Raw genomic sequence first — 25,641 nt, forward strand, 5'->3', positions numbered from 1 at the left:
ACCGGTGAGGCAGCAGGGCTCCTAAGAAGTAGGCAGGGTTACCTATTGACAGAGGTTACGTGAGTATGTTTGTTCGGGTTGTCGTATCGCAACCTCGCAGGCTCTTAGCCAGGCCCGAGAGCATATCCCTAAAGCCTGGACTTACCTGCCTACGTATTTACTACCTAAGGGGAGAAATTAGGTGTCTCCTAAAGTACATGAGTTAGGTACCTGACGGGAACCGAGTTGGGGTTAAGTGCCGGCTTTTCAACAGCTCATTTACAGCTCCTGAGCTGCTGTTGGCAGCGCTCGTTGGCAGTGCCGTTGGCAGTCAATCAACGACATGCCTCCGTTTGATTACCTAGGTAGGTAAGGCATCAATACAAGTCGCCGTTTGATTGGGCGAAGCGCTGATGCTTTACATATAGCTGATGCCTTAGGATCCACACCGGGTTGGGTCCCGGGAGTGTGTATTTATGAGTAGGTAGAGGTAGTTTTGTAGTGAGAAAATACACCTAGTTGGTTGTTCTCCCGGGGTAAACACGATGAATAACGGATCCTATGGTATTTAATGTCTAAAAAGTGTTATAAAAGGTGCTGGTACCTATGATATCTATAGGTAGCTTACAGGGTCTCAAGTTAGGACCTTGTACAGGTAATCGTCCCCCGGACAGGATAAATTTCTTAGTAGTTGTGAAAACCTCTTTAGATGCATACTCCTCGTCTCGCCTCGCAGTATTCTTTATGGATTACAATCGGGGCTTGGAAGCCTTAGTAAGCGGTCGGCCCTCAGGCAACCTTCCTCCTAGTCAATGTACCTTAGTGTTTTAGTGTTATGCATGTACAAACATGCAATGGATGGCCGCTAATGTCCGCTGTTCGTTCCTCTTCAGCCTAACAGGCCCGGACCAACGTCATTGCATTAACCGCGCCTCTCCGTCTCTATTTCCTACCGGCTAGATCATCTACCAGCTCTGCAGTACCATCTCGGCGTCCCTTCGTCCATCGCGAGGCCTGCCCATCTACATCCCACTTCCGAGCCGCCCACCTATAATCGACCCTACAATTGATCGCAGCCATTCCCGGCCCCTCGACAGGAGCCGGCCTGTCGAGCCTCGTCTAGACATCGAACACCCACCCCTTCCTATCCCACCCCGTATTCTCAAGCCCCTCCTCGGGACGCTCCTTTACGGAGATGGAGGGCCTCAGGGCGCTCTTCGTCAAGCCGGACCCCAATGCTCAGGTGTGTGCGCGCCCCCAACGCCCCGTTCCTCGAATTCGAACTACCTCTATCCCTCCCTACGCTCCCTCGAGGAAGACAGACACTAGAGCGAGCGAGCGGACGAGCGGCAGAGGAAAAAAGAGTAGAATATAACGCGTCGAGGAAGAATAAGGCCCAAGGGGGGAAGACAGATTGAGAGGAGAAATCACCCGCTGACATAACCGTGCTCTCTCAGATGCGAAAATGCAACGCGCTGATCCGCTCGAATATCCGCAAGCTCGACCGGGACATCGCGCAGGTGCGGCAGGCTGAGCTGAAGACGAAGAACTTGATCCTGCAGGCGGACCGGCGGGGGCAGCGGAACCCGGGGCAGGCGCGGCAGGCGCAGCGGGAGGCGCGGGAGTTCGCGCGGGAGCTGATCCGGGTGCGGCGGACGTCGGCGCGGCTGGTGACGTCGAAGGCGCAGCTGTCGAGCGTGCAGATGCAGGTGAACGAGGCGTTCGCGGTGCGGCGGATCGAGGGCAGCATCCGCGCGTCGGTGACGGTGATGCGGGACGTCAACGCGCTCGTGCGGCTGCCCCAGCTCGCCGGCACGATGCAGGAGCTCGGCACCGAGCTGCTCAAGGCCGGCGTCATCGAGGAGATGGTCGGCGAGACCCTCCCCCTCGACGACGACCTCCTCGCCGACGACGACCTCGAGGCCGAGGCCGAGGTCGACAAGGTCCTCGGCGAGATCCTCAAGGGCCGCATGGACAAGACCGGCGCCCTCCCCAGCACCCCGCCCGCCGCCGCCGCCCAGCCGGCCAAGGAACAGGAGCAGCACCAGCTCGAGGAGGAGGAGGAGGACCAGGAGGCCATGATGGACCAGATGAGGAACAGGCTCGAAGCTCTAAGGAGCTAATCCCGCCCAATCGCTCCGGCTTTCCTGCTCTCATCCGCGCCGCGGCCTACTTAGGAAAAGGACTCCGTACCGTTGTTTGTGTTACAAGGCGATGCGTATCGGCGTTCGGGCGTAGCAAGCTCTACCAGGCGCCCATCATCATCATTATTCCCAATATTTATTGTTCCCCGTCATGATTTCTTCCGGCGGTCGGTGAATTAATAAGCACCGTCTTCGTCCAGCCGCGCAAGAAAGGGAGAGAGGAGGAAAAGGGGGACGGGAAGACCGCGTATATACAGAGTATTGCTGCGCTATTAGAAGGCTTTCCTACTTGGGTATCGCTGAGCTAGACTTCGTGCGGTTCTTACTAGGTTGCTAGACATTGTAGGATACTATTCATCTCAACGTTCCTAATTTCCAAATCCGGCAGAGCAGCCGACTATGGGAACCACGCGATGCCTATGGGTGTATTATACAGGTTCGATCCTACCCTCTCGTTAAAAGAAGGACGGGAATACTTTCGTAGGGTTGGATCGTTGCCTATCACTACCGCCAGCGAACCGGGTTTCTTGAGAACCCTTCCCATAAAGAAAATCAGATATACGCTACGCCGCGCCGCTCACCTCAGACTCCATCTCGGCGTCGTCGACGGGAGGCTAGCCCCAGGGTCCTGGTCCCCCTACTCGGCGGTCCAGTCCCAGCTCGAGGCGGTGAAGACCTTCCTGGCGAACTTATCGGTGCCGAGGGCGTGCTCGAAGCGGAGGCGCTGGTCGGCGGCGAGGGAGCGGGTGAAGCGGAAGGGCGCGGGCTCGCGGTCGCGGCCGGGGGGCGGCCGCCAGGCGGCGGCGGCGCGGTCGGACTCCCAGGCGGCGCGGGGGGGGGAGACGGAGGCGGCGGAGAGGAGGGCCAGGAGGAAGTCGAGGATGGGGAGGAGGCGGGTGCGGAGGCCGCAGTTGTAGTGGTTCTTGTTGACCTGGTAGGCGGGGCACTGGCGGAGGGCGGCGAGGATGGCGGCGACGGGGAGCTGGGCCGGGTCGGCGACGGCGTCGAGCGAGGCCGGCGAAAAGTCGACCGCGGCGAGCAGCCGCCGGTGCGCGAGGAACTTGTACATCTCCCCCAGCTGGTACGAGTCGCACGCCTCGCTCGAGTCGTAGCCCAGCGTGCACTGCCGCTCCCGCGACGCGTACAGCCTTAAAAAGTGCCGCGTCACCGATCCGACCGTGTTCAGGATGCAGTGGCGCCGGTACTGCAGCTCTTCTGCCCGAGGCGTGTTAATCGTAAAGGCCCTGCGTGCTTGATAGATGTGGTGTTGGGGTTGGAGAAGAAACGAATAAGGTGGGGAGGAGAAAGTAAGAGGAAAGACAACAAAAAAAATGAATAAATAATAAAAAAGGAAAAAATAGGGGCCTCGGAAGCGTACCCTCAAGGCCGTCCTGCAGATACCACCACGTGGCGTCCGGCGCGTCGTCGTCTTGGGAGAACGGGCTCCACCGGCAGGAGCCGTCCATGATGATCTCGCGGGTGGCGGCTTGGAACCTGGCGGGCTGGTTCATGAGCCAGGAGACGAGGATCTTCTGGCGCAGGACCTCCTCGGTGGCGCGGCTCGTGGCGGCGGGCTCGTCGACGGCGGCGGCGACGGCGGCGAAGGAGGCGTACTTGCGGTTCGTGACGGGCCACTTAAACTTGAGGCGGACGGCGAGGTACCGGGCGACGGGGGCGGTGCAGTCGAAGCGGTCGGCGAGGACGGCCAGCGTGGTCACGTACGGCATCGTGGCCCGCTGCTGCATCGCCGCCGCCTCGCCGCCATGCAGCACCCGCAGCAGGTCCGCGAACACGCCCTCCCGGTGCGCGTAGCGCGTCGCCTGGTCGTCGTCGCGGATCGCGACCCACGGCAGGTCCGCGGCCGCGGCCGCCCCCGGCGCCACGCCCCGCGCCGCCAGCGCCGCCAGCGCGCTCGCCACGTCCCGCGCCTCCTTGAAGTGACCCCCGCCCCCGCCCCCGCCCCCGCCCCCCAGCAGCTTGTCGAAGTACTTCGACGTGCTCTTCAGCGCGGCCATGCGAACGCGGAAGGCCAGCCGGACTCTCGCCTTCGGCGCCGCGCGCGGCTCGCGGCTCGGGAGCTTCGCCTGCGCCTCCCGCGCGGCCCGCAGGGTCTCCTTCGAGTTCTCAAAGGTCACGTCCAGGATCAGGTCTCCGTCCTTGGCGATGCTGATAAGCTCAAGACGCGTGCCCGGCGGGTCCGGCTCGGACGAGTCGCTCTGAGCGGCGCTGCTCGAGTCGCCCATCTGGACGGTCTCCGGTGTGAGGCACTACCCTGAAGATGTCGAGTTTCGATGCGGTCATCAGTTCCGAGCTCGACCTGCGGCAAAGCTCACACGACCAGGTGGGTTATATACCTACCTAAGGTCCCAGATTGGCCGGCTTGAGGGTATCGAATCACGAGATTTTCGGGTACCGAGATTAAATCGACCGACCCGCGATAGTCAGGGTTTGTCGGAGAAGAGAGTAATTATGCCTGTATCCGTTGTGGTGAACTTGCACTTCTTCGGCGGTGGTAGCAGGAATGTGGAGTGGTTAGGCAACGAAGCGCTGGATGTGCACAGCAACGCCACTGGGAGCTGATAGCTTGGCAGTGTGGGGGAACGCTTGGCGGGTCGTTAGATGCCGATACAGGAAAACTCGATTAGCTAATATTTCCACCTCCACGAACATGGCCACGTCACTCTGACCGTGTGTATGCAGGTATCTGCATTATGAAGCTAGAGAGGTACTGGATTATGAGGTGACGGATATCTTAATGTGTTCCTATATTCCACGATTCCCTGTCGAAGGGATCTACAGTAGGTACCTAGGCAAGGTCGGTGAGGTAGGTAGGTATACCTCTACCCTTATACAGGTTAGTATGTACTAACCGAGGGCGCGATAGCTGAGGGAAAACAGGTACCTAACTAGCCTACGATGGACGTTAGAAAATTTTACTTCGCCGGCATTCTTAGATGCTACGCCTAGGTAATATAGAGGTGTCTTGTAGGGTATTTTACCTAATATATAGATAGTCTATACAGATAGTCAACTCGCGTTTTGTGATTTCCCTAGATAGTAGTATATGCTTAGGTACCCAGTGTAAGCTCACTTACACTAGCCTACCTATTTCACTCCTCTTCCCGTATTACTCACACCTGCGAGTTTATAATAACAGGCTGAGCGCTCCCACGCGTCCTCTCGGAAAGCCGCGACACGAAGCTCCATATAGTCTCTTTAAAGATAGCTAGCCGCTGGCTTCCTTAGACTACCGATTTGCCGAGCACGGTACCGGCTTCCTGAGACTTGGTACCCAGATCAACCGATTCGGTGGTCGAAGTCTGCCCGATCGAGTCCGCCTTCGCCTTCGTGAGTGGCCAGTGGCCCTTCACCTCGTGATATCTCAAGGCGCCCAGCGAGATCATAACGGCGATCCAGTAGACATTATAAGAGATCACCGAACCGTACGTTGCTGAATTCGTCCATCCGAGGATGGCATTGAAAATTCCCCAGCCGTAGCCCCCGTCCAGCGTCGGACTGCAGCACTGTGGCGGGTCATGAGTAAATAGGAACGTAGGCACGTAAAGAACGGCATATAATATTCATCACTTACGTTGACATGCCAGACACTCTTGTCGATGTCGTACGATCCCGGACCATCTCCCACTTCGGCAGCGTCACCGCCGACGACGTCGTTCCACTTCTGGGCTTCGAAATACCAGACAGAGCGCGAGAAGAGACCGGCACCGATGAGGTAGAGCAGACACGTAGAAGCGACGAGGAAGTACTGCAACTTGGCTCCGGTTCCTCCTCTGATGACGGGGTCAGCAGGACGCTAACCAAATCGCGCGCCGAAGCCAGAACGTACCGGTATATGATGTAGCCTGCGATACAACCTGCTATTAAGCCGACTACCACGGCGAGCGGGACGGCGGTAGCTGGTGCGGAGAACGAGACGCCGGCGACGAAGACGATGGCCTCGATCCCCTCGCGCAGGACGGTAACGAAAGGCAGGACGAACATGGCGTACTTCTCGGCGAAGTGCCTGCCCCAGCTGCTCCGGTGATCTGTGACCTGTAGCGGAGCCTCGACCGCCTTGGCTAGCTTGACTCGCCACTTCTCCTGCATCTTGCCGATGCGAAGGAGGGCCACGCCCATGACGCTAATGATGAGGGCCGCGATGAGGGCGAACGCACCCTCCCACTTGTTCTCGTTCGCGCCCCAGTGGTCGGCTCCCAGCTTGTAGAAGGCGGCGATCATGCCGGCAGCGATGATGAGGCAAATGAGGAAGCCCAGGCCGACGCCGACCCATACCTAAGGACTTCCGTGGTTAGCAGTTCTGCTTTCACCCCTCGGTAACGTTCATCAAGTCGAGCACGGGATGCTGCGAGCTCACCTGCTTCACCAGAGCCTTGTACACTCTGGCGTCGCGGCTGGGGCCGTCGAGGGTCTGCTTGAGGAAGGCCAGCAGGACAGAGACGATGATGACGGTCTCGAGGGTCTCCCGAAACACGACGAGACAGACTTGGGGGGCAAAGACGCGGCTGGTCTGATCCGCCATGGTGAAGGTGAAGGTGAAGATATCGCGAGAATGCTACTAGATTCGAGCCCCGTTGATCCTCGGGAGAGTTTCTGGGAGGATAATCTGGTCTCTCTCGCGTTGCGCGTATGTGTAGCCCTCAGGTGCGAGATGAAAGTGGGCGCGAATTATCTGTCAATCTGATAAATGCAATCAGATAATCTTGGGTGGGGTACCTTTCAAGGGGGGGTTACGGACGAGACCAAGGGGATTTGCCGGGACGGGCGCCGATTACGGGCCGGTGAAGGTGGTTAAGTTCACCTTGCCCCTTGTGCTGGGTACCTTGGCGCGTGGTGAATTGTAGGATGGTTGAGAAGACTAGCTAAGTTAAGCGGAGCTGAGCTGAGCTGAGCTGAACTAAAGAAGAAGAAGAAGAGACGTGCTAGCTCGGCCAGCTAGAGGAAAAGATGACAGCAGAAAAAGACGGCAATGGCCTGGGAAGGTTGGGAATGGTTCGATCGACGAAGAAAATCGAATGCCTAACCCAGATACTACCTACCTAGCAAGGGCCCCCCTCCTTTAGATTTTATCCGTGTTGTTGTCTACTACTAGTGCGAACTCGCTTGGCAGCTAGGTAACGCTGCGGATGGAAGTGGACATGCCCTCCTCGAACAAGGAGGTGGCCGAGTCACAGGCCGGGGGATGAGAGGGGAGGAAGACTTATCCATCGGTTCTGCGGGTTGCTGCGAGGAGGTGGCAACGACAAAAGACGGGGGTTGCTTGTGTAAACCTGCCTCGACGGGCCGGGATACACCGGGATATCGTGGCCTGGCTGTCTCGATGCCTACCTACCTCCCGAGATGAGAAACATCAAAGCTTGCCCGCAAACGAGGTAGGTTGGTAGGTATAGTAGGTAGATCCGTAGCTACATCCTCATTCGCGGCGTGGCTACCAGTCACTTAGCTCACTTAAGAGGGCATGTCTTGGTTTCGGGGGGAGGGGACCAGGACTCGGGCCTGGGGATGGGATGCATGGATGGGGAAAGGATGTCACCACGATCTGCGTAGGTAGGTAATTACCTATGTAGTTTTGTCTTCCGTCATAGCGCTGCGAAAAGCTTTCCGCTTGGCGATTCAAGCTTTGCCAACCCGTGGAGCCACCGGTAGATCCGTTGCTTGGCTGCTCGTTCTCCTTGGCGAATGGATATGCCTGTCAACCTGTGCATTGGGTACCTTAGGGGTGGGCAGTACGACAGGCAAATGTACTTACGGATGTCTCTATTCCCTGGCCGGCACAGGTTCAGGTTCTCCCTAGCTGCTTTGGACACCGATGCAAATTGGCTTCTTATATGGAGCTGCAGAGGGAGCTCCGTGTAATCTTCTTCTACTATGCCTACTCGTACCCGACTAATGTACCTACCTGCGGCAACGGATGGGTGGGCACAATACGATAAAGGCTGGGTACTTGGTGGATCATCTCGTGAGCTCGAGAGGGCACCTGCATGGAAAAGGCGTTCCCGAAAAGTTGAGAGCGGCCTCTGTCACGGCTCGTATACAGACTGTGGTAGACACCTACCTACGTCCGACACCTACCTACCTTAGGGCAGATAGGTTGGGTAGTACCTAAGGTGTTGCACCGGAGTAAAATCTACCTAGCAAGATAGTTAGAACACGGTCTTAATTCCACATTATCTGTCGAATTCTTCACCGCGTCAGCACACATTAGGTAGTCGGCGATCTTGGTCTGATTTTTCCACATCGGGCTACTCGTTGGTGCCGCTTCGGCCGGTTGTTGGCGTCGAGGAGTAAGGCATGTATCTATATACCTACTAAGCATCCACGTGCGGCATGTTCCCGAACTGACGTCCAGTCTGCCTCATTCGACTCTCGTACCAGTGCAAACGTTGACGAAGATACGATGCGTATGAGTGCCTAGCCGTCTTGAGGACGATAGATGTCGCCCCACATCCACCCATCCACCCACACAACCCACACAACCCACACAACCCACACACCCACTCGGAGCGTAGCAGCGATGTGTAGGTAGTAGTATGCAACACGGTAGGTACCTACACTTTTTGCCGTTTCGGACATCATCTTATCAGATCATCAAGCGTGCCGGTTTAGGTCTATAGACAGATACCTAACGTACCTAGGTTCAGGTGGGTACCGACCTAAGGTAGCGAATATACCCACCTACCAATCCCGTCGTATCCCCGCTGCCGACTTATCGACATCCATGCGTAGACATACCCACAAGCAACGTCTCTCAACACGGCTAACATATCATATTGGCGTCACAGGGAAAGCAAGCAAGCAAGCGACGCTCCAAGTACTCTCCACAGTCTGCCAGGTAGGTAGACATCGATACCTGCTGAGTAGTTATATCTATCCCCCGCCAGCGCGTACGGAGCCCCGATGCATTGGCCGTAACTCTACACCTAGAGTGATCTAGGCGGCACCGAGGTAGCACCTAGGTAGCGCCTAGATAGGTAGGTAGGCATCCAGTATTTCCTCGCGGAAACCGACGGCACATGTGCTACCGGTTTGGGGGGATGGAGCCACGCCCGTTGTTTGCCGACGAAGCAAGGAATCACTGCGCAGACGCCGAGAAAGGGCTGTGGATCGAAACACACGAGGGGGCGGGGAGGTCAAGTAGGGCAAAGCGAGCACACGCATACCTACCTAGGTAAGTGGAATAGGTAGACGCTGTGACAGGGCCATCTCGAGTCGACTGCTTGCTCCTCTGCGAATGCTAGCCTCCCCCTCCCTGCCGCTTCAGCATGCTATTATCCATCCAACCCAGCTGACGTCTCGAATCTGATTAGGCAAACGAAAACAGCAACCAAAAAAGTCTGCCCCTGTCCATTTTCGTGGCACCAAGTAGGTACCTAGATTGATAAGATAGCCCCTGCACCGGACTGCTCCCCTGGACTGCCCCCCCCCCCCCCGGCCAAGCCTATAACTACCTAACCTCAGGTAGCTCCAGTCGCTTACACGACATTCCTCCGTAGCAAGCGAATGGTTCCCGCATGTAGGATATATGTACATACGTCGATGTAAGAGACATGCTACATAGCTTGCGGGTGTGTACAGCTCCGGATATCGGTCCCTGAGCAGCGGCCGAAGAGACGCTAGGTACCTGAGGTGGGAGGAGGCCAGGGGTGGAGGTAGAGAAGCCCGTGGGTAAGAAGAGCAATAGGTAGGTGTGCAGATCCGGTAGGGGCATGCCAGGCAACGGAATGCTCAGGCTGCCTGCCTACATTTGTCTGTGCTCTATGCGCCTTGGACTCGTCCGGGGGGGCTGCTCTCTGCCCTCTTAACCTATCGGCCTCCAATTCCGCGGCGGGCAGAGAAAGCCGAAACCGTAGAAATTCCAACTTCGGCTATCGTTGGTTCATTGGTCTCAGGGCGCGCCGTCGAGGCCGGGACGTCCAGCAGCCACTATTCACCCCGACCCCCAGCTCTAGGTACTCAATATCATCCGAGGTCCACCTCCTATCCGCTGAGAGGAACACCGGCGCACATTCTCTTTCTCTCTGTCCTGTATCGTCTCTCCCCCCCGAGGGTCCCGTCGCACCCTTCTTCTTCTTATCCTTCTTCGCAAACCACCAACTACTAACTACTGCAGGTGCTCGCCATGGTTTCTCTCCTCGGGCGTCTCGTCCCTCTTGCGGCGTTGACCACCGCTCTCCTCCGTCTCTCCAGGGCAGCCACCATCACCCACGACTTCAACGTGACCTGGGTGACGTCGAATCCCGATGGCGCCTTCGAGAGAGCTACCATCGGGATAAACGACCAATGGCCGATCCCTCCCATCGTCGCCAACGTCGGCGACAACATTGTCATCCGCGTGAAAAATAAGCTAGGCGACCGGCCCACCTCTCTCCACTTCCACGGCCTGTTCATGAACGGGAGCACTCACATGGACGGCCCTGCCCAAGTATCGCAGTGCTCGATTGCCCCAGGCTCGAGCTTCACTTACAACTTCACGGTAAGAAGCCGCGCACCTTTTTATTTCCATCTTTAACCGACAGAAATGTCGCGCTCGGGGAAAGCTAACGAGGCCGCGAGATCAACCAACCGGGCACGTACTGGTACCACTCCCACACTAACGCGCAGTACCCGGACGGGCTGAGGGGGCCGCTCATCGTCCACGACCCGGAGTCTCCGTTTCTGGACCAGTACGACGAGGAGAGGATCCTGACCGTCTCCGACTGGTACCACGGCCAGATGACCGACCTCATCGCCGGGTTCATCAACAAGGCCAACCCCACGGGCGCTGAGCCCGTGCCCCAGGCGGCGCTGTTCAACGACACTCAGAACCTCACGGTCCCCGTCGAGCCCGGCAAGACGTACCTCTTCCGCGTCGTCAACATGGGCGCCTTCGCCGGGCAGTATCTCTGGTTTGAGGGCCATAACATGACCATTGTCGAAGTCGACGGCGTCTACCACCAGCCCGCTGTCGCCGAGATGATCTACCTGTCGGCCGCCCAGCGCTGCAGCTTCCTGGTCACGACCAAGAACGAGACCACGGCTAACTACGCCTTCGTGGCGAGCATGGATACGGCGAGTCGCTTCTCTATTCTCACCCGTCGACCCACCCTCCCAGGACACGGCAGATGCTAATACTGTGGTCGCCCTGTGCTAGACTCTCTTCGACACGATCCCCGACGGCCTGAACTACAACGTCACCGGCTGGCTGGTCTACGACGAGGCCCGGCCGCTGCCCGACCCGACCCTGGTCGACGAGCTCGACCCCTTCGACGACATGACCCTGATCCCGCACGACAACCAGCCCCGCCTCGGGGAGCCGGACAGGACCGTCCAGCTCGACGTCGTCATGGACAACCTGGGCGACGGCGCGAACTAGTAAGCTGCCCTGACCTCCTAATACTCGCAGCCGGCGCTGACACCCCCCCCCTTTTCACCCTCCCGCAGCGCCTTCTTCAACAACATCACGTACAAGTCGCCCAAGGTGCCGACGCTGTACACGGCCCTGACGGCGGGGGAGCTGGCGACGGAGGCGGCGGTGTACGGGTCGTTCACGAATGCGTTCGTGCTGGAGCGCGGCGAGGTGGTGCAGGTGGTGGTGAACAACCTGGACACGGGCCGGCACCCGTTCCACCTGCACGGCCACCACTTCCAGGCGCTGCACCGCTCGGCCGACGACGCCGGCACCTTCGCCGACGCCCCCGTCGCCGAGTCCGACTTCCCCGCCGTCCCCATGCGCCGCGACACCCTCGTCCTCTACCCCTCCGGCAACCTCGTCCTGCGCTTCCGCGCCGACAACCCCGGTGCGTCTTCCTCGCTCTTCTCTTCCCCCCCCCCTTCCCCCCCCGGTAGAGATCCCCTGCTGACCCCCCCTTGCCTAGGCGTCTGGCTCTTCCACTGCCACATCGAGTGGCACGTCGCGTCGGGCCTCAGTAAGTCTTCCCCCCCCCCCCCTCACCGCCCCGACCCTCGCTAACACCCCCGGCAGTCGCCACCTTCGTCGAGGCGCCGCTGGACCTGCAGCGCTCGCTCGCGCTGCCGGCGGACCACCTGGAGGCGTGCGCGGCGCAGGCGGTGCCGACGGCGGGCAACGCGGCGGGCCGCGCCGGCCTCGACCTGACGGGCGAGAACCGCGCGCCGGACCCGCTGCCCGCCGGCTTCACGGCGCGCGGCGTCGCCGCCCTCGCCCTGACCTGCCTCTGCGGCCTGCTCGGCGTCGCCACCATCGCCTGGTACGGGCTCGCGCCGTACGCAGCGCCGCCGGCCGCCGCCGACGCGGACCCGGGTTCCGTGCGGCTGGGCGCCGCGGAGGAGCTGCAGACGAGCCCGAGCCGCGGCACCGAGTTGCTCGTGGGTGCGTCGTCGGCGGGGGCCGGGAGGGCGCGGTAGAGAGAGGGACTGGCTTGGCGAGAGCGTCGTGGATAGGGGGAAAGGAAGGAAGGGAGGGATGAAAGGAAAAAGGGAGAGTTATTGCGGGGCGAGGTGCGATACTGGGTGTACTTAATATTTGCGAAGGGGGGCTGTATAGCTGGCTTCTCGCCTACGTCTGGCCCTCCCTGCCTCACCTCTGCAGCAGGGGAGCCAGGGGCACAGGCGGGACAGCTTTGCTCGCGGCGGCGTAGGACAGGGTTGGGCGTATTCTGGAAGCACTTGTGTGTCCTTGGGGGGCGTCGAGTAAACTGTAAGTAACGGAGCAAATCTCCTGCATAGCAACTAGGCGGGCCTGACAAGCGGTTGTACGTAGGTATGAATTTACGAGCACGCGGGCACGGAATGAATGGTCGCATTGGCTGCTGCAGGGCGAGGAAGAGGTAGGCAGGCGGGTAGAGACTTGTGAACGGCGGGCTCGCCGCAACGAATCGCCCTGCATCCGGCCATGTGAGCTCAAGCGGAGGCCGTGACGGGAGCGACTCGCGGAGCCGAGAATCGGGTCCGACGCGATAGGGCTCGGAGGCGTTTACGTAGTCAGGAAGCAAACCCCCCAGCCACCCATGGTAGGACTGCCTCCGAAGCGTCGCGCCGAGAGACGCGGCGTGGCGCGGGCGAGCGCGGCTTGATCCGCCTTGTCCTGCCGCCCTCTCCTCCGTCACACGCGTCGTATCCCCGTCGACGTCCAGTCTCCGCGTCGCGCGGTACTAGAGGCTTAGTCCCGACGTGTCTCCCAGGACAAGAGGGGGGAGAGAGGTGAAAAAAAAAAATCCTACAGCCCCCTTAGCGACATCTCCCCCCCCCCCCCTCCCCCCTGGTACCCGCCGCTGCGTCTGGTTGTGCAAGTCAACAAGTGTATATACTTAGGTAGATAGCCGCACAGCAGGTAACTCAGCTCTATATCGATTCAGCAAGCCTTTTCCTTCTCTTGTCCTCTGGTGGGATAGTAATTAGTTACTTGCGTGGAAACGCGAGATCCAACTTCGTACCGCCATCGCCTACGGTCTACTTCGTCTCCGCTCGGTTGTCGTCCGTTTTGCCTCATATTGTTGAATGCATATGTTCGATGACGAGGGTCGGTACCCACACGCCCCAGAAGTACTTAGGAAATGCCTAAATATACATCCCCTTTTCGAAGCTGGACGAAGGAGGGTATATACTGACTCGATTTTACCTGATCTCAAAGATATTAAAAAACCCCGGGCTTTTTGTGAGGCATATTCGCCCAGACCTGTCGGAACGATGGCGAATTGGTGTTGGTATATCTCACAAAAGGGACTCGATTGAGCTAGATGCATCATCAGACCGTAACTGCTCCCCTTTTATAGATGTACACAAGTCACTACCCCCTCTCTTTCCCTAGTAGTGTCTATTTAACAGCAGTCCGTATTAGCTCCTTACGACTTCTCCAGTTCGGCCAAGATCTTCTCTCCCTTCGCCTTAGCCGATGCAAAGTCACCGACCATGTAGAAAGCACCTTCGGGAAGGTCGTCACCCTCACCAGCCAGGATGGCCTTGAAGGAGGCGATGGTGTCCTTCAGGTCGACCAGCTTGCCCTCGATACCCGTGAAGACCTGGGCGACGGTGAAGGGTTGGCTGAGGAAACGCTGGATCTTTCGAGCACGTTCGACCGTGAGCTTGTCAGCTTCTGACAGTTCGTCCATACCCAGAATGGCAATGATATCCTGCAGCGACTTGTACTCCTGGAGGATCTGTTGGACGCGGGTGGCGGTATCGTAGTGGTCCTGACCGACGATACGGGGGTCGAGCATACGGGACTTGGAGTCCAGAGGGTCGACGGCGGGGTAGATACCCAACTCCGAGATGCCACGGGACAAGACGGTGGTGGCGTCCAAGTGGGCGAAGGTGGTAGCGGGGGCAGGGTCAGTCAGATCGTCAGCGGGGACGTAGACGGCCTGGACGGAAGTAATGGAACCCTTCTTGGTAGTGGTAATTCGCTCCTGCATACCACCCATATCAATAGCGAGAGTGGGTTGGTAACCGACGGCCGAAGGGATACGACCTAGGAGAGCAGACACCTCAGAACCAGCTTGGGTGAATCGGAAAATGTTATCGATGAAGAGAAGCACTGCGGGGGGGTCAGCGATCGTCCACTCATAAAATGCGGGGTGATCCCCATACCATCCTGGCCCTCCTGGTCACGGAAGTACTCGGCAATGGTCAGACCAGTGAGAGCGACACGGGCACGGGCACCCGGGGGCTCGTTCATCTGACCGAACACCAGGGCGACCTTGGACTCGCCGTCTAGTTGAATGACGGAGGTCTCCTGCATTTCGTGGTACAGATCGTTGCCCTCGCGGGTTCGCTCGCCGACACCGGTGAAGACGGAGTAACCACCGTGGGCCTTGGCGATGTTGTTGATGAGTTCCTGGATGAACACAGTCTTGCCGACACCAGCACCACCGAAGAGACCGATCTTTCCACCACGAGCATACGGAGCCAGAAGGTCGACGACCTTGATACCGGTAACCAAAATCTCAGCAGTGGTAGATTGCTCGACGAACTCCGGGGGTTCGGCGTGGATGGGTAGGAACTTGTCGGTCTTGATGGGTCCACGCTCGTCGATCGGGTCACCAGTGACGTTTATGATGCGACCGAGTGTGGCAGGGCCGACGGGAATCGTGATAGGAGCGCCGGTGTCCTTGGCCTTGGCGCCTCGGGTAAGACCCTCGGTACCTATCGCGACATGAGTTTACGGTTCGTAAAGACTGTTTTCCCCCATCCCCTCCCCCTTTCCCGAGTTGTAACCTACCGTCCATAGCAATGCAGCGGACAACATTTTCGCCCAGATGTTGCTTTTAAACGTCAGAAGATGCTTCAGGCCGAAAGCCTCGACATGGCCATGCTTACCGAGACTTCGAGGACGAGCTTCTGGCCGTTGTTGGTCGTCTCCAAGGCGTTCAGGATCGCAGGGAGCTTCGCGGTGTCGAACTTGACTATACGGGGCAGACGTGTTAATACAGCCTGCTTCGGATGCGATGGAAACGCTCGGCGACACCATCAAGGCCTTCACTAACCATCGACGACAGCACCAATGACCTATTTACGTGCTTGTTAGCTCCCGTCCCATAGCCCAACCGGGCCGTGCCAGCTAGCTGCATGCGATCTCCCCGGCTCACCTGGTAAATCTTGCCATCGCCAACTCCCGATGTGCTTGCGAATCGGCTAGTGAGGGGGTATCGCAGGGCCGCGGGCTTTATTGCGCGCCGTGCTGAGGCCGCGAAAGTAGGCCGGGCCGCTCTGGCGAAAGAGGAGAGGCCGCTACATCGGACGGAAAAAAATAAAAAAAGCTGTCAGTTCAATTGACCTCAATTGACGTCGGGGAAGATCGACAGGGCAGATTCGGACGTATTGAACTTACCTCTTGAACATCTTGAAAGATGGCCCCGAGCGATAGAGAATGGATGGAGTGGAGGTGGTGATGGGTTTGGAGGGGGAGGAAATAATTTGAAGCAAGTCGGGGAAAAATGGCGCTGGCGGCCACTTCGTCCGGGCCACGCCCCAAGGGAAGGAACGAAGCTCCACCGGCTGTGCTGTGCTGTGCGCAAAATCCGCTACTGCACGTGCTGGTCACATGACTTTACGATCTCAGCCGATGCCATCTCCACACGACCGGGAACTCTGTATGGCGGCTGACCCGCTAAGCGCATGCGCGACAGATGCATACCTCTGCCGCGCACATCCACACCCGCAGATCGAACGCATGCTGAGGTAGAATGTGCACATACTTGCGTAGCTAGCTATTAGCAGCATGCTCCCTTTTGGTGCACCTACCTTGCCGCTTGCTAACAAGCAGAGGCATCAGCCCAGACAGATCGAGAGATCGCAAAGTCCTCTATAAGCAGAATGCTGGTTGTATCGTAGCTTCGGCCAAGTCTAGATCTATTTTGCCCCCCCCCCCCCCCCCCAGCCACCTGACCCGGGCCTCTGACCCGGAACAACGTGGTATCCATTATCCCGTACATGACCCCGAACTCCCTGGCGAAATGGCATCCCGTTGACATGTCAGGGTGCCTGTACACTACTAAACCGGCCGCTTTCCGACTTCCGGTCCGCTCCACGCCTTGCCAGCTCCAGCTTACGAACTCAGCTCTACCCACGAGGTGGTCGCAGCGATGGCTTCGATGGCTTCGGGTGTGGTAAGGTAGCCAAGCAACAAATCGTCTACGTATTTCGTCCATGTCCATGCATCGTAAGCCTTCGTCCACCATATACCATGCCGCGGACGGCCCAAAATATTACATATATTAGGGAGCAGCTTTGACCCTGTCTCCGTATCTCCACGTCTCCTCTTGCCTCGTGCCCCGGGGAAGCCAGGCTGCGTTGCTGTTCCCCCGCTGTCGGCCCTTGCCTACGTCATCGCTCTTCTTCGAGTCGTCCACCCCGGAATTGGGTTGTGGGGCGTATCCATTGGTGTACGGATGGGGGGTTGATCCGTTGGAGACCGAAATCGGGCTCTCGAACACCTGCGGCATCTGGCCGGACATCGTCGCTTGGTTGGTGGTGAGTGGTAGAAGTGGCTGATCTCGTCCTGCGCTCTGGCTCAGCATACGTGCGCGGCGATCGGCCTTGTTGCTGTTGTTTGTCCGGTCGTACAGATATAGACCGAGGAAAGTGAGCGCGATACCCACAGCTTGGATCGGAGTTGTGGGGTTGCGAAACCAGAGGATCGCAACCACAATGACCCACACTCGCTTGATGAGTGATGCAACCGAGTACGTGACGGGAGACACAAGCGATAGCAAGATGAAAGCTAGGATGTTTTGCCCGAAGTGAAAGGTCCCGTTAAAAAGGAACTCGAGCGCCAATCGCCCGTGGTCGAAGGTGTCGGGTTGTGATGAGATATCCAGCGAACCATCGTGGTAGAAATCCTTGATTAGGCCGATTCCTTCACTCCAGAACCAAATGGGTGACGTAAGCAGGAAGGCCAAGCCCGACGAATAGCACAAAAGGTTAAGCTTGTCGAGCTTTCGAGACTTGGCTGCTTGCCCGTCCGCTTCCGCTTTCGCAGCCTCGTTGAAAAGCCTCTTGGAGAAGATGTTCTGCGTAACGAAGATGATAGTCGCGAGGAGAGCACAGACGATGCCGAGTATCTCGCCTTTGAAGGTGTGATTCGACGAACACGCGAGCATGACTCCGAGAGTCAGCGGTATCAGCGAAAAATACGTCGTTCTTGGGTATCGTATGTCGAAGATGAACCGGTAGGCGAAGACGGTAAATAACGGCGAGAGCCCCTTTACAGTATGCACCATAGAAACCGGGATCTTAGAGGTCGCCGTGGAGCTGAGCAGATGGCCGCCTATCTGGAATGCGGCTAGGGGTAGCGTGGTCAAGATGACATCCCTCGACGGGTGACGAATGGGATTCTTCAGGGCTGGGATCGAGTCGCGCAGGCGGGGGAATATAGTTGCGAGCCACGACGACGTTATACAGTAGAAGGCGACCAGGAAGAATTGGATCAGGGTTAAGGTGGCAGGTTTGGGGAAGGCGTTTAGTATGGACTTGGAAGAGGTATTGGTCAAGGCAGAAGACATATACCACATTATACAGAGGATCTAGACGACGTGGGCCACGTCAGCACACGGTGGGAAGATGGTCGCGATGTAGATCGACATACAACGAGCTTGGGAGATATCGGCGCCCGCAGCGCATCCGCTATTTCGTGGGCATTCTGGCTCACGCTGCTGTTCCTGCCTCTGATAGTGCGGAAAGCTTCGCTAATGCTCTTCTGCTGCCCATGGCCTCGAGCGAGACCGGCAGAGGGGCCCAAGGGAGATCCCCAGCGCACTCCTCTGGACTCGGACAGGTCCCTGCGCGGCTGCCAGCGATCTCCGTTCAGCTGAGGTCCTCCGCTCAATCCCACACCATATGCGTTCAATCCAGCCGGACTTATAGACCTCGAGCCATTAGCGCGCATTGACGGCGAGTCGACGTGATCCGGGAACTTCTCCAAGCCGGAGCTAGGGTCGCCATCACGCTCTCCCGGGTGCTTGGAGCCGGGCCGCGGGACGGAGGAATCTCTGGGGTAGGAGCCGGAGCTCGTAGAATGGGGCATCGTCGTTTATCGAGTCCGCGGTGCGAGTTGGTACGGGTGGGATAACGAGCGACAAAGTAGCAACGCGCATATACTCGAGAAAGGGGGAGGTAGGGGGGTTTCATAAGACCATCGCTACGGAAGTTGACGAGGCGAGAGAGGCGACGTTTCTCGAGGGTTGGTTCGAACGGACACGGAGTTGGAAGAGGACCCGAAGTCGGCTGACCGGCAGTTGCGGATTGACAATCAGATCGGGGGGACAGTGCAGATTGATTCATCCATAAAGGAGGAATACGAAAAAGTAGATAAGAGGCCGTCGACCGCACAACGGGTAGTTCAGCAAGTTCGGCGCACAGGCAAGCAAGTGAGTTCTGCCGCGTGGTGACCCCTGTGGAATTGACTGGCTGACGCGATCGAGAGGCATTGGGGGAATCTCTGCCCACAGTATGTACCTAGATAGGTACAGGTACATCTACGTAAGCTGGCGCTGGTAGGGAATCCCGCCACCGAATACCACCCCTTTAAGAGGTTACCTAAGATTGGTACCTGCAAGATAGTTTACGGGCACACTGCAGACATGTACCTCCTCTATCGATAGTTACACTCATACCTGCCCAGAGAGGTACCTAACCTTCTACTCCACCCACTCCAAACAAGGAATTCAGTGGCTGCCACTGTACATAGGTACCTACAGGTACCATAGCATGGCGGAGACATACGCCACAGGCGCCTCCTTGGTGGCGTGGGGTCCTATGCGGCTGGTAAATGCTTAAGTAACAACAAAAGTCCGTAGGGTAGCACTAGAGCCTTCACTGCTACTAGCTCTTTTCTCCTTCTGGAGTCGCGTGTGGGAATTCACGTCAGCCTTAGCGACACATCTTGGAAACCTCGCTTTTGATCTTTCGTCATCGAACCGTTGTTGATCGTTCCCCTTCCTACGCCTAGCCCCCTACATCCGCGATTTAGTTCCGGCCGCTCTTCGAGTTCCCTGCGCTTCTTACTGACGCTTCTATACGAGAGCGGAAAGGGCCTCCGTGCCTGAAGTTGTCGCATCGACGCATCGGGTTCGAGCGATAGACGCGCGCTCTTCCGAGCAAATCGACAAGATGGCGGCTCCCAAGTTGAGCAAGAACCAGAAGCGGCGCGCAAAGAAGAAGGCGGACAAGCAGACCAAGACCGAGGTACGTTGGAAATGTCCCCAGTCGGCGCCGGAATCGAGTGCCAATGTAAATATCATCCAGGAGCCGTCCAAAGCCGAAGATACGCCCCAGGCTGAGCCAAGCGAGGATGGTGAGCCGGAGTCGGCCAAAGAAGTATCCAATGGCGACGCTGCGGTAGAGCTTGACGTCAAGAAGGATTTAGCCTCGCCCGACAAGATCCCCGCCGATGGGCCCGTCGAAGAGTTCGATTTCGATAACGAGGACCCTACCTACTCTATGTACAAGGATATCTTCACCAAGTTTGGCGCATCTAGAGAAGAAGACGACATTGCGAAAGAAGCAAACGCTGGCAACCAGGGTGAGGTATACTTTGATGAGGACGCCGATATACCCGACGAAGAAGAGGAGGGTGGCACGCAACCAAAACTATCCAAGAAAAAGCGCAAGATGCTGAACAAACTGTCAATCGCGGAGCTAAAGGCTTTGGTGAAGAAGCCCGAAGTCGTGGAATGGCACGATACATCGTCGTCAGACCCTCGGCTACTGGTGCAGATTAAGGCGCAACGAAACGTGGTCCCGGTGCCTTCGCACTGGTCATTAAAACGCGAGTATCTTTCGTCCAAGCGAGGTATTGAGAAGGCCGCATTCAAGCTACCCAAGTTCATTGCGGACACCGGCATTACCGAAATGAGAGACGCCGTGCTGGAAAAGCAGGCGGAGCAGACTCTAAAGCAGAAGCAGCGCGAAAGGGTGCAGCCAAAGATAGGCAAGCTGGATATCGACTACCAAAAGCTCTACGATGCCTTTTTCAGATTTCAGAGCAAGCCGTCACTGACGCGCTTTGGCGAGGTCTATTATGAAGGCAAAGAATACGAAACAGATTTACGGCACCTACGTCCTGGAGAGCTAAGCGATATTCTCAAGGAGGCATTGAGCATACCTCCGGGCGCTCCGCCGCCGTGGCTCATCAACCAACAAAGATTTGGCCCCCCACCTTCTTATCCTTCCCTTCGCATTCCCGGACTCAACGCACCCATCCCTGCGGGAGCCCAGTGGGGCTTTAACCCGGGGTGCTACGGCAAGCCTCCCGTTGACGAATACAACCGGCCGTTATACGGTGGAGATATCTTTGGTATCATGCAACCGTCGCAAGCAGCTCCCCCACCGGGTGAGCCGGTCGAGCGCACGTTGTGGGGCGAACTGCAGGAGCCTGAAGAAGAGTCCGAGGAAGAGGAAGAAGAATCGGAAGAGGAAGAAGAAGAAGAGGAGTCCGATATGGGCGCCGGCCTGCAGACTCCATCTGGGTTGGAAACGCCCGGTGGGCTGGCTAGTAGCGTACCAACAGAGTATGGCACCACTACCGAGTCGGTGGCGGGCGAGCTGGACCTACGAAAATCACGCCGCGGTTACGAGACAGAAGATAGCACGCACCCCCGGTCAGCGTACACAGTGGTCCAAGAGAAGCAGTCGCGAGCGGAGGGCTTCTTCGGCAGCGACCGCGTGTACGACCTGAAGAACGCGGGCGGGGACATGCGTGTGCTCGGCCAAGACGACGACAGCGGCCGGAAGCGCAAGAAGCCCGGCGACGTGGACGTGTCGTTCGACCCGGACGCGCTGGTGGACGGCATCAGCAAGGACGAGATGCGCAGGAAGTTCGAGGAAGGGCGGCGCGAGGAGGGCATAGGGGCCAACTGGAGGCGCGAAGAGGGTCTCGACGAGATGATCGCGAACGAGAGCCGCAAGAGGCTGAAGCGCGACGAGGAGAAGAAGGACGACAAGAAGAAGGGCAGCAAGTATAGGTTCTAGGCGGACGATCCGCCGTCAGAGGCTGGGAACAGGTGCGTCACCGTGTACTTAATTAATGTATAGAAGGCGAGAGAGGGGCGGCCAAGTTTGCAAGCATCCATCATTTGGGTGTCCATTCCATCAATATCGGTACTATCATCTGGGATCGAGGTCTAGACTACAGGTCCAATATGTGGCACTCGCGAAATTCGCTTTCTTCTAATAACTACCGGCTCTGTTTTCCTCAGCTTGTTTGTGCGTGTTTTTCCCTACTAAATACAGCTCCAGGGCAACAAGCACGAGCCGCAACCGTCTTTCATCATCACCTTCATTAGCCAAGCCTTATTCGTCCACGCCCATCGCTTCCCGCCTGGCGAGCAGAGGCCCTAGCGGGCCGCTTCCGCGGTGTTGCTAGCAGCGCGGCCTCCCTGCTCCTTCTGCGCACCCTCGGTGCCCTCGACCAGGGTCTGGATCTTGGTGCGCGCGAACTTGCGGGCGGCGACCCGGTTCTCGAATAGGATGTCGAGCTCGGTGTACGTGCGGCCCTTGGTCTCGGCTAGAACGGGGGGATATCGCGCTGATGTTAGCGGGCCCATCTACGCAGAAAGCGTCTGTAGATACGACAGACAGCAACGAGAAAAAAAAAAAGGGGGGGGGGGGGGAGGGGGGATAAGGGTTACGCACGCATCCGGAAGTAGACCCAGGCGGTGAAGATGGCGTTGGTGCCGGCCCAGAAGAAGGCGGCCTTGGCGCCCCAGTTCCACTCGGCAGGGTTGAGCTGGCGGTAGGAGACGACGTTGACGAAGGCGATGTTGATGGCGTTGTAGGCGTTGCGGGCGAGGATGATGGACTTGGAGCGGAGGCGGGTCGACGGGACCTCGGAGACGATGGTGTAGACGACGGGGGCGACCGAGAAGTTGGCCGTCGCGCTCAGCAGCAGCACCATCGTGCCCGCCGTCCACGCTTCCGCTGTGCTCGGCGTCTCGCGGATCCCCATGAAGCCCGTGATGCTGCGCGGGGGGGGGGGGGGGCCGGCTTGGTCAGCACCGGCTCAACGTGCGTGCGTGCGCGGCCTTTGCAGGTGGGAATGGAAGTGGGAGGCGGGCGGGCGAGCCCGCTCGCCGTGCTACTCACATGAGAAGGACGAACATGACCATCATGCCGCCCAGCATCAGCGTCTTCCGCCCGACCAAGTTGAGGATGAACCAGCTGGCGATGGTCCCGACGGCGTTGAGCCCGCTCTGGCCCCACCCGAGCTTGAACGAGTTCGAGTCCGAAATGCCCGCCTGCTGGTAGAAGTAGGCCGAGAGGCCGCCGATCGCCGTACCGGACATGGCCTGCGCGAGCCAGGTGCAGCAGACGATCTCGGTGCGCCGGAGGTCGATACCGCGCAAGCAATCCCAGTACTTCGTCCCCTCGGAGACCTGCTTCTCCATTTCGTCCGTGTACACCATCACTACGACGCATTTGTTAATTTTTTTACTTGATCACGCTGCCTCGTTTCCAATGGCTGATGCCGTTAGGACTTACATGCCATGGCGGCGTCTGCTTCCCGCTGCGAGAACCCCGAGCTTCTAGCCAGTCGCTTCAAGGAAGTTTGGGCCTCCTCTTTCTTGTCGTGCCGGACGCACCACCAAGGAGACTCTGGCGCGAGATACGTGCCGATGGCGATAGGGATCGGCCAGATCCATTGCAGGGCGAACGGGATCTTGTATCTAGGCAAACGGTGCTTCCTTTAGAACGGAGCGGCGCCCACAGATTAGGAATATATGCAAACTCACCCCCACTCGTCCATTCGCGTGTTCAGACCGGCGAGCACGCCGGCGGAAATGAACTGCCCGATGATCCAGCAGAGGTTCACGTAGCTGGTGAGGTAGTGGCGCAGGGGCACGGGGCAGACCTCGGCGGCGTAGGCCACGGTCATGGTCTGGAAAATGCCCCAGGCCATGCCCTGGAACAGCTCGCCGACGAGGAACACGGTGAGGCTCTCCGCGAAGAAGGGGAAGAAGACGAAGCCGGACACGCCCACCAGCGCGGCCAGGAGGGTCCACCGATACCCCCAGCGTTCGGACATGACGCCGGCGATCTAGCGCGCTTCTTGTTGGCAACCAGACTCGCCCAACGCTATCTAGGAAGGAAGAAGGCCCGGGGGAGAGGGGTATAGGGGATGGTACACACCTGCAGACCGATGATTTCACCGACGTTCGTCGCGCCGGCGATGCCGTTCTGCCAGTCCGCGGGGATCTGGTATTCGCCGTTGGGGGCTAGGGTGCCGAACCGGTCGCGGAAAGGGGGATAAGACACGTCTACCAGGAAGAACCGTAAGCTTGCACTAATCAACCCTTCACACGCACACGCACGGGCGTCGAACGATACGGGGTGCTGAACAAGGCAAGTAAAGGCGGAGGGGGACACGTACAGGAGCCGACGATCGACGTCCCGAATCCCTCCATGATGAGGCAGGAGGACAGGATCATGGACCAGGCGATGGCCTTGGGATACACCTTGAAGGCGTGGGACAGCGCCATGCCGCGCTCCCTATCGTTGGCCTCGTTGGCCTCGTTGACGAGCGTCTGGGATCGCACGCACGCGGGTTTAGCCCGCATTCCTTGCCGCCCTGTCCGCCCCCCCTACTGCCGAGCTGCTCTCCAAGTGCAAGGAGGGGGGTTGGAGAACACATAGCATAGCGCGCTCACCATAAAGTCGTCCACGTTCGCCGCGATGCGGCTGGCGATAGCCGGGTCCACCTGCGCGTACTGTCCACCGCCCTCAGCGTCGCTCCCGCCCGGCCATTTCTCGGCGTTGTGTCCCTCGCTCTCCCTCGTGTTCTCGTGCTGCGTCTGCGCTGGGGCTATTATTTCTCTTCCATCGTCGCCCCCCCGTCCAGGCGGCGGCCCGCTGCGTTCGGGAACCTGCGCCATTCTGCTTTCCACGATGAGCTCGGGTTTCTGGGAGATCCCGGAGGAGGGCGCATGCTCTTTGTGCTCTAGAGAGGGATTTGGCTTACCCCGGGATTGGGTTAGACTCGGCCTGCGACTTGCGAGACTCCCTTTGTTCAGTCCGTGTTAGGCCACGGAACGTTGAGCTTCGCTCTCTGACGATAAGCTGGATGCTGGCTACTCTCGGCGGACGAATACTCCCTCCCCCTCCCTCCATCCCCCCACAGCGTCGCGATAACTCCCCGCCCCTTTATACATTTCCCATGCACCATCCCGCCTCCTGAGAGACGGGCAGCCGAGATACAACATACACCCGCATGATGCCTGCAGCCGGTCACTATCGTGCAACCCTTGCTGCTATCATGATTGGGTCGACGACACGGTCATCCCATGGCTGGATGCGGGGTACATACAAACCTACACACGAGCGGTTGTGTGTCTGCATCTAACAGCATGTTCAATAACATGCCCCCCGTCTCTGTCCCTCTCAGTCTTACACCCTGCTTGTGACGCCCGTCTGCTCGGCGGGATTTGGGCATAGAAGCGTTGCCTGTTTCCTCTTTAAGCAGTGGGGAGGAGAGGGGGCATTCGGGCCAGGTGAGCCTGATCATTGCCTAAATGAGGGAGATTTGAGAGTCCGGGATCGGCTAACAGTAAGGGAGAGACGGGATGTCACCTGGAATAGCCGGTGTTTAATTAATTCCCATGAATGAGATGTCATGTGATGACTCGGCTATGTATGCAGGAATCGTCAAGTAAAAAGCATCTAGAGACACATTCCTGGCGCCTCGTGAGATTCGCACCTGATACCCCTTATTATGTAGTTATCTATAAATTAGTAGGTTCTGCAGGAAATGTCGTGTCAGTCTGGAGATGGAATAACTACCAGCTCGGGGTTTGTGGGGACGCCCCTCGTGGAGTAGAATAGTTAGATTTCCTTGACGCATAATACCTATTACCGAGCCAAAGTAACAATTTTTTTTTCCATGTAGGTACGATATTTCCATCTGAGTGCGCCCGCGTCGGGAGAAGGTCTAAAGAGACATTACCTACCCTTCAGTCAACATGGGTATGAGGCCGCAAGTGCCCGAAGGTTGTCCACATCGAGTCTTCCTATGCAGTTTAAATATATAGATCCAAAGGGGTCCTGTTATCTAACA

General features: G+C 58.1%; 8 protein-coding genes across 8 annotated transcripts; 3 read left to right on the top strand and 5 right to left on the bottom strand.

Annotated features, from left to right (window-relative positions):
* Window positions 1-809: 809 nt before the first annotated feature.
* GGS23DRAFT_567440 (Snf7 family protein) lies at window positions 810-2,442 on the top strand. The gene is made up of 2 exons (XM_051516337.1): window positions 810-1,222; window positions 1,437-2,442. The coding sequence occupies exons 1-2, from the start codon at window positions 1,175-1,177 to the stop codon at window positions 2,100-2,102; spliced, it is 714 nt and encodes a 237-aa protein (XP_051372235.1). The 5' UTR covers window positions 810-1,174; the 3' UTR covers window positions 2,103-2,442.
* On the bottom strand, window positions 2,432-4,715 carry GGS23DRAFT_538183 (uncharacterized protein). The gene is made up of 2 exons (XM_051514788.1): window positions 3,502-4,715; window positions 2,432-3,338 (listed from the first exon to the last, which is right to left on the bottom strand). Exons 1-2 carry the CDS (start codon window positions 4,364-4,366, stop codon window positions 2,761-2,763), a joined length of 1,443 nt encoding a protein of 480 aa, XP_051372236.1. The 5' UTR covers window positions 4,367-4,715; the 3' UTR covers window positions 2,432-2,760.
* A 355-nt stretch (window positions 4,716-5,070) lies between these two features.
* On the bottom strand, window positions 5,071-6,993 carry GGS23DRAFT_538317 (iron permease FTR1). The gene is made up of 4 exons (XM_051514789.1): window positions 6,499-6,993; window positions 5,971-6,416; window positions 5,716-5,914; window positions 5,071-5,647 (listed from the first exon to the last, which is right to left on the bottom strand). The coding sequence occupies exons 1-4, from the start codon at window positions 6,661-6,663 to the stop codon at window positions 5,366-5,368; spliced, it is 1,092 nt and encodes a 363-aa protein (XP_051372237.1). The 5' UTR covers window positions 6,664-6,993; the 3' UTR covers window positions 5,071-5,365.
* Window positions 6,994-10,055: 3,062 nt separating this feature from the next.
* GGS23DRAFT_621206 (putative ferroxidase) lies at window positions 10,056-12,503 on the top strand (the record flags this gene model as incomplete). The annotated part of the gene is made up of 6 exons (XM_051521154.1): window positions 10,056-10,614; window positions 10,695-11,189; window positions 11,272-11,492; window positions 11,562-11,917; window positions 11,996-12,046; window positions 12,103-12,503. The coding sequence occupies exons 1-6, from the start codon at window positions 10,261-10,263 to the stop codon at window positions 12,501-12,503; spliced, it is 1,878 nt and encodes a 625-aa protein (XP_051372238.1). The 5' UTR covers window positions 10,056-10,260.
* A 1,381-nt stretch (window positions 12,504-13,884) lies between these two features.
* On the bottom strand, window positions 13,885-16,110 carry GGS23DRAFT_538368 (ATP synthase beta chain mitochondrial precursor). The gene is made up of 7 exons (XM_051514790.1): window positions 15,925-16,110; window positions 15,683-15,824; window positions 15,581-15,602; window positions 15,414-15,499; window positions 15,316-15,358; window positions 14,685-15,239; window positions 13,885-14,631 (listed from the first exon to the last, which is right to left on the bottom strand). The coding sequence occupies exons 1-7, from the start codon at window positions 15,933-15,935 to the stop codon at window positions 13,940-13,942; spliced, it is 1,551 nt and encodes a 516-aa protein (XP_051372239.1). The 5' UTR covers window positions 15,936-16,110; the 3' UTR covers window positions 13,885-13,939.
* A 356-nt stretch (window positions 16,111-16,466) lies between these two features.
* GGS23DRAFT_567457 (TPT-domain-containing protein) lies at window positions 16,467-18,998 on the bottom strand. Its single transcript, XM_051516338.1, has 2 exons — window positions 18,181-18,998; window positions 16,467-18,118 (listed from the first exon to the last, which is right to left on the bottom strand). The coding sequence occupies exons 1-2, from the start codon at window positions 18,616-18,618 to the stop codon at window positions 16,811-16,813; spliced, it is 1,746 nt and encodes a 581-aa protein (XP_051372240.1). The 5' UTR covers window positions 18,619-18,998; the 3' UTR covers window positions 16,467-16,810.
* Window positions 18,999-19,599: 601 nt separating this feature from the next.
* On the top strand, window positions 19,600-21,876 carry GGS23DRAFT_538468 (DUF382-domain-containing protein). Its single transcript, XM_051514791.1, has 3 exons — window positions 19,600-19,778; window positions 19,839-21,595; window positions 21,831-21,876. Exons 1-2 carry the CDS (start codon window positions 19,704-19,706, stop codon window positions 21,561-21,563), a joined length of 1,800 nt encoding a protein of 599 aa, XP_051372241.1. The 5' UTR covers window positions 19,600-19,703; the 3' UTR covers window positions 21,564-21,595; window positions 21,831-21,876.
* A 331-nt stretch (window positions 21,877-22,207) lies between these two features.
* On the bottom strand, window positions 22,208-24,694 carry GGS23DRAFT_567464 (sugar transporter). The gene is made up of 8 exons (XM_051516339.1): window positions 24,550-24,694; window positions 24,239-24,464; window positions 23,962-24,115; window positions 23,721-23,848; window positions 23,324-23,628; window positions 23,073-23,257; window positions 22,677-22,998; window positions 22,208-22,552 (listed from the first exon to the last, which is right to left on the bottom strand). Exons 2-8 carry the CDS (start codon window positions 24,461-24,463, stop codon window positions 22,219-22,221), a joined length of 1,653 nt encoding a protein of 550 aa, XP_051372242.1. The 5' UTR covers window position 24,464; window positions 24,550-24,694; the 3' UTR covers window positions 22,208-22,218.
* Between the last annotated feature and the right edge of the window lie 947 nt (window positions 24,695-25,641).

Source organism: Durotheca rogersii (genome assembly GCF_024521655.1).
Source record: "Durotheca rogersii strain YMJ 92031201 chromosome Unknown GGS23scaffold_9, whole genome shotgun sequence".
Lineage (NCBI taxonomy): Eukaryota > Fungi > Ascomycota > Sordariomycetes > Xylariales > Xylariaceae > Durotheca > Durotheca rogersii.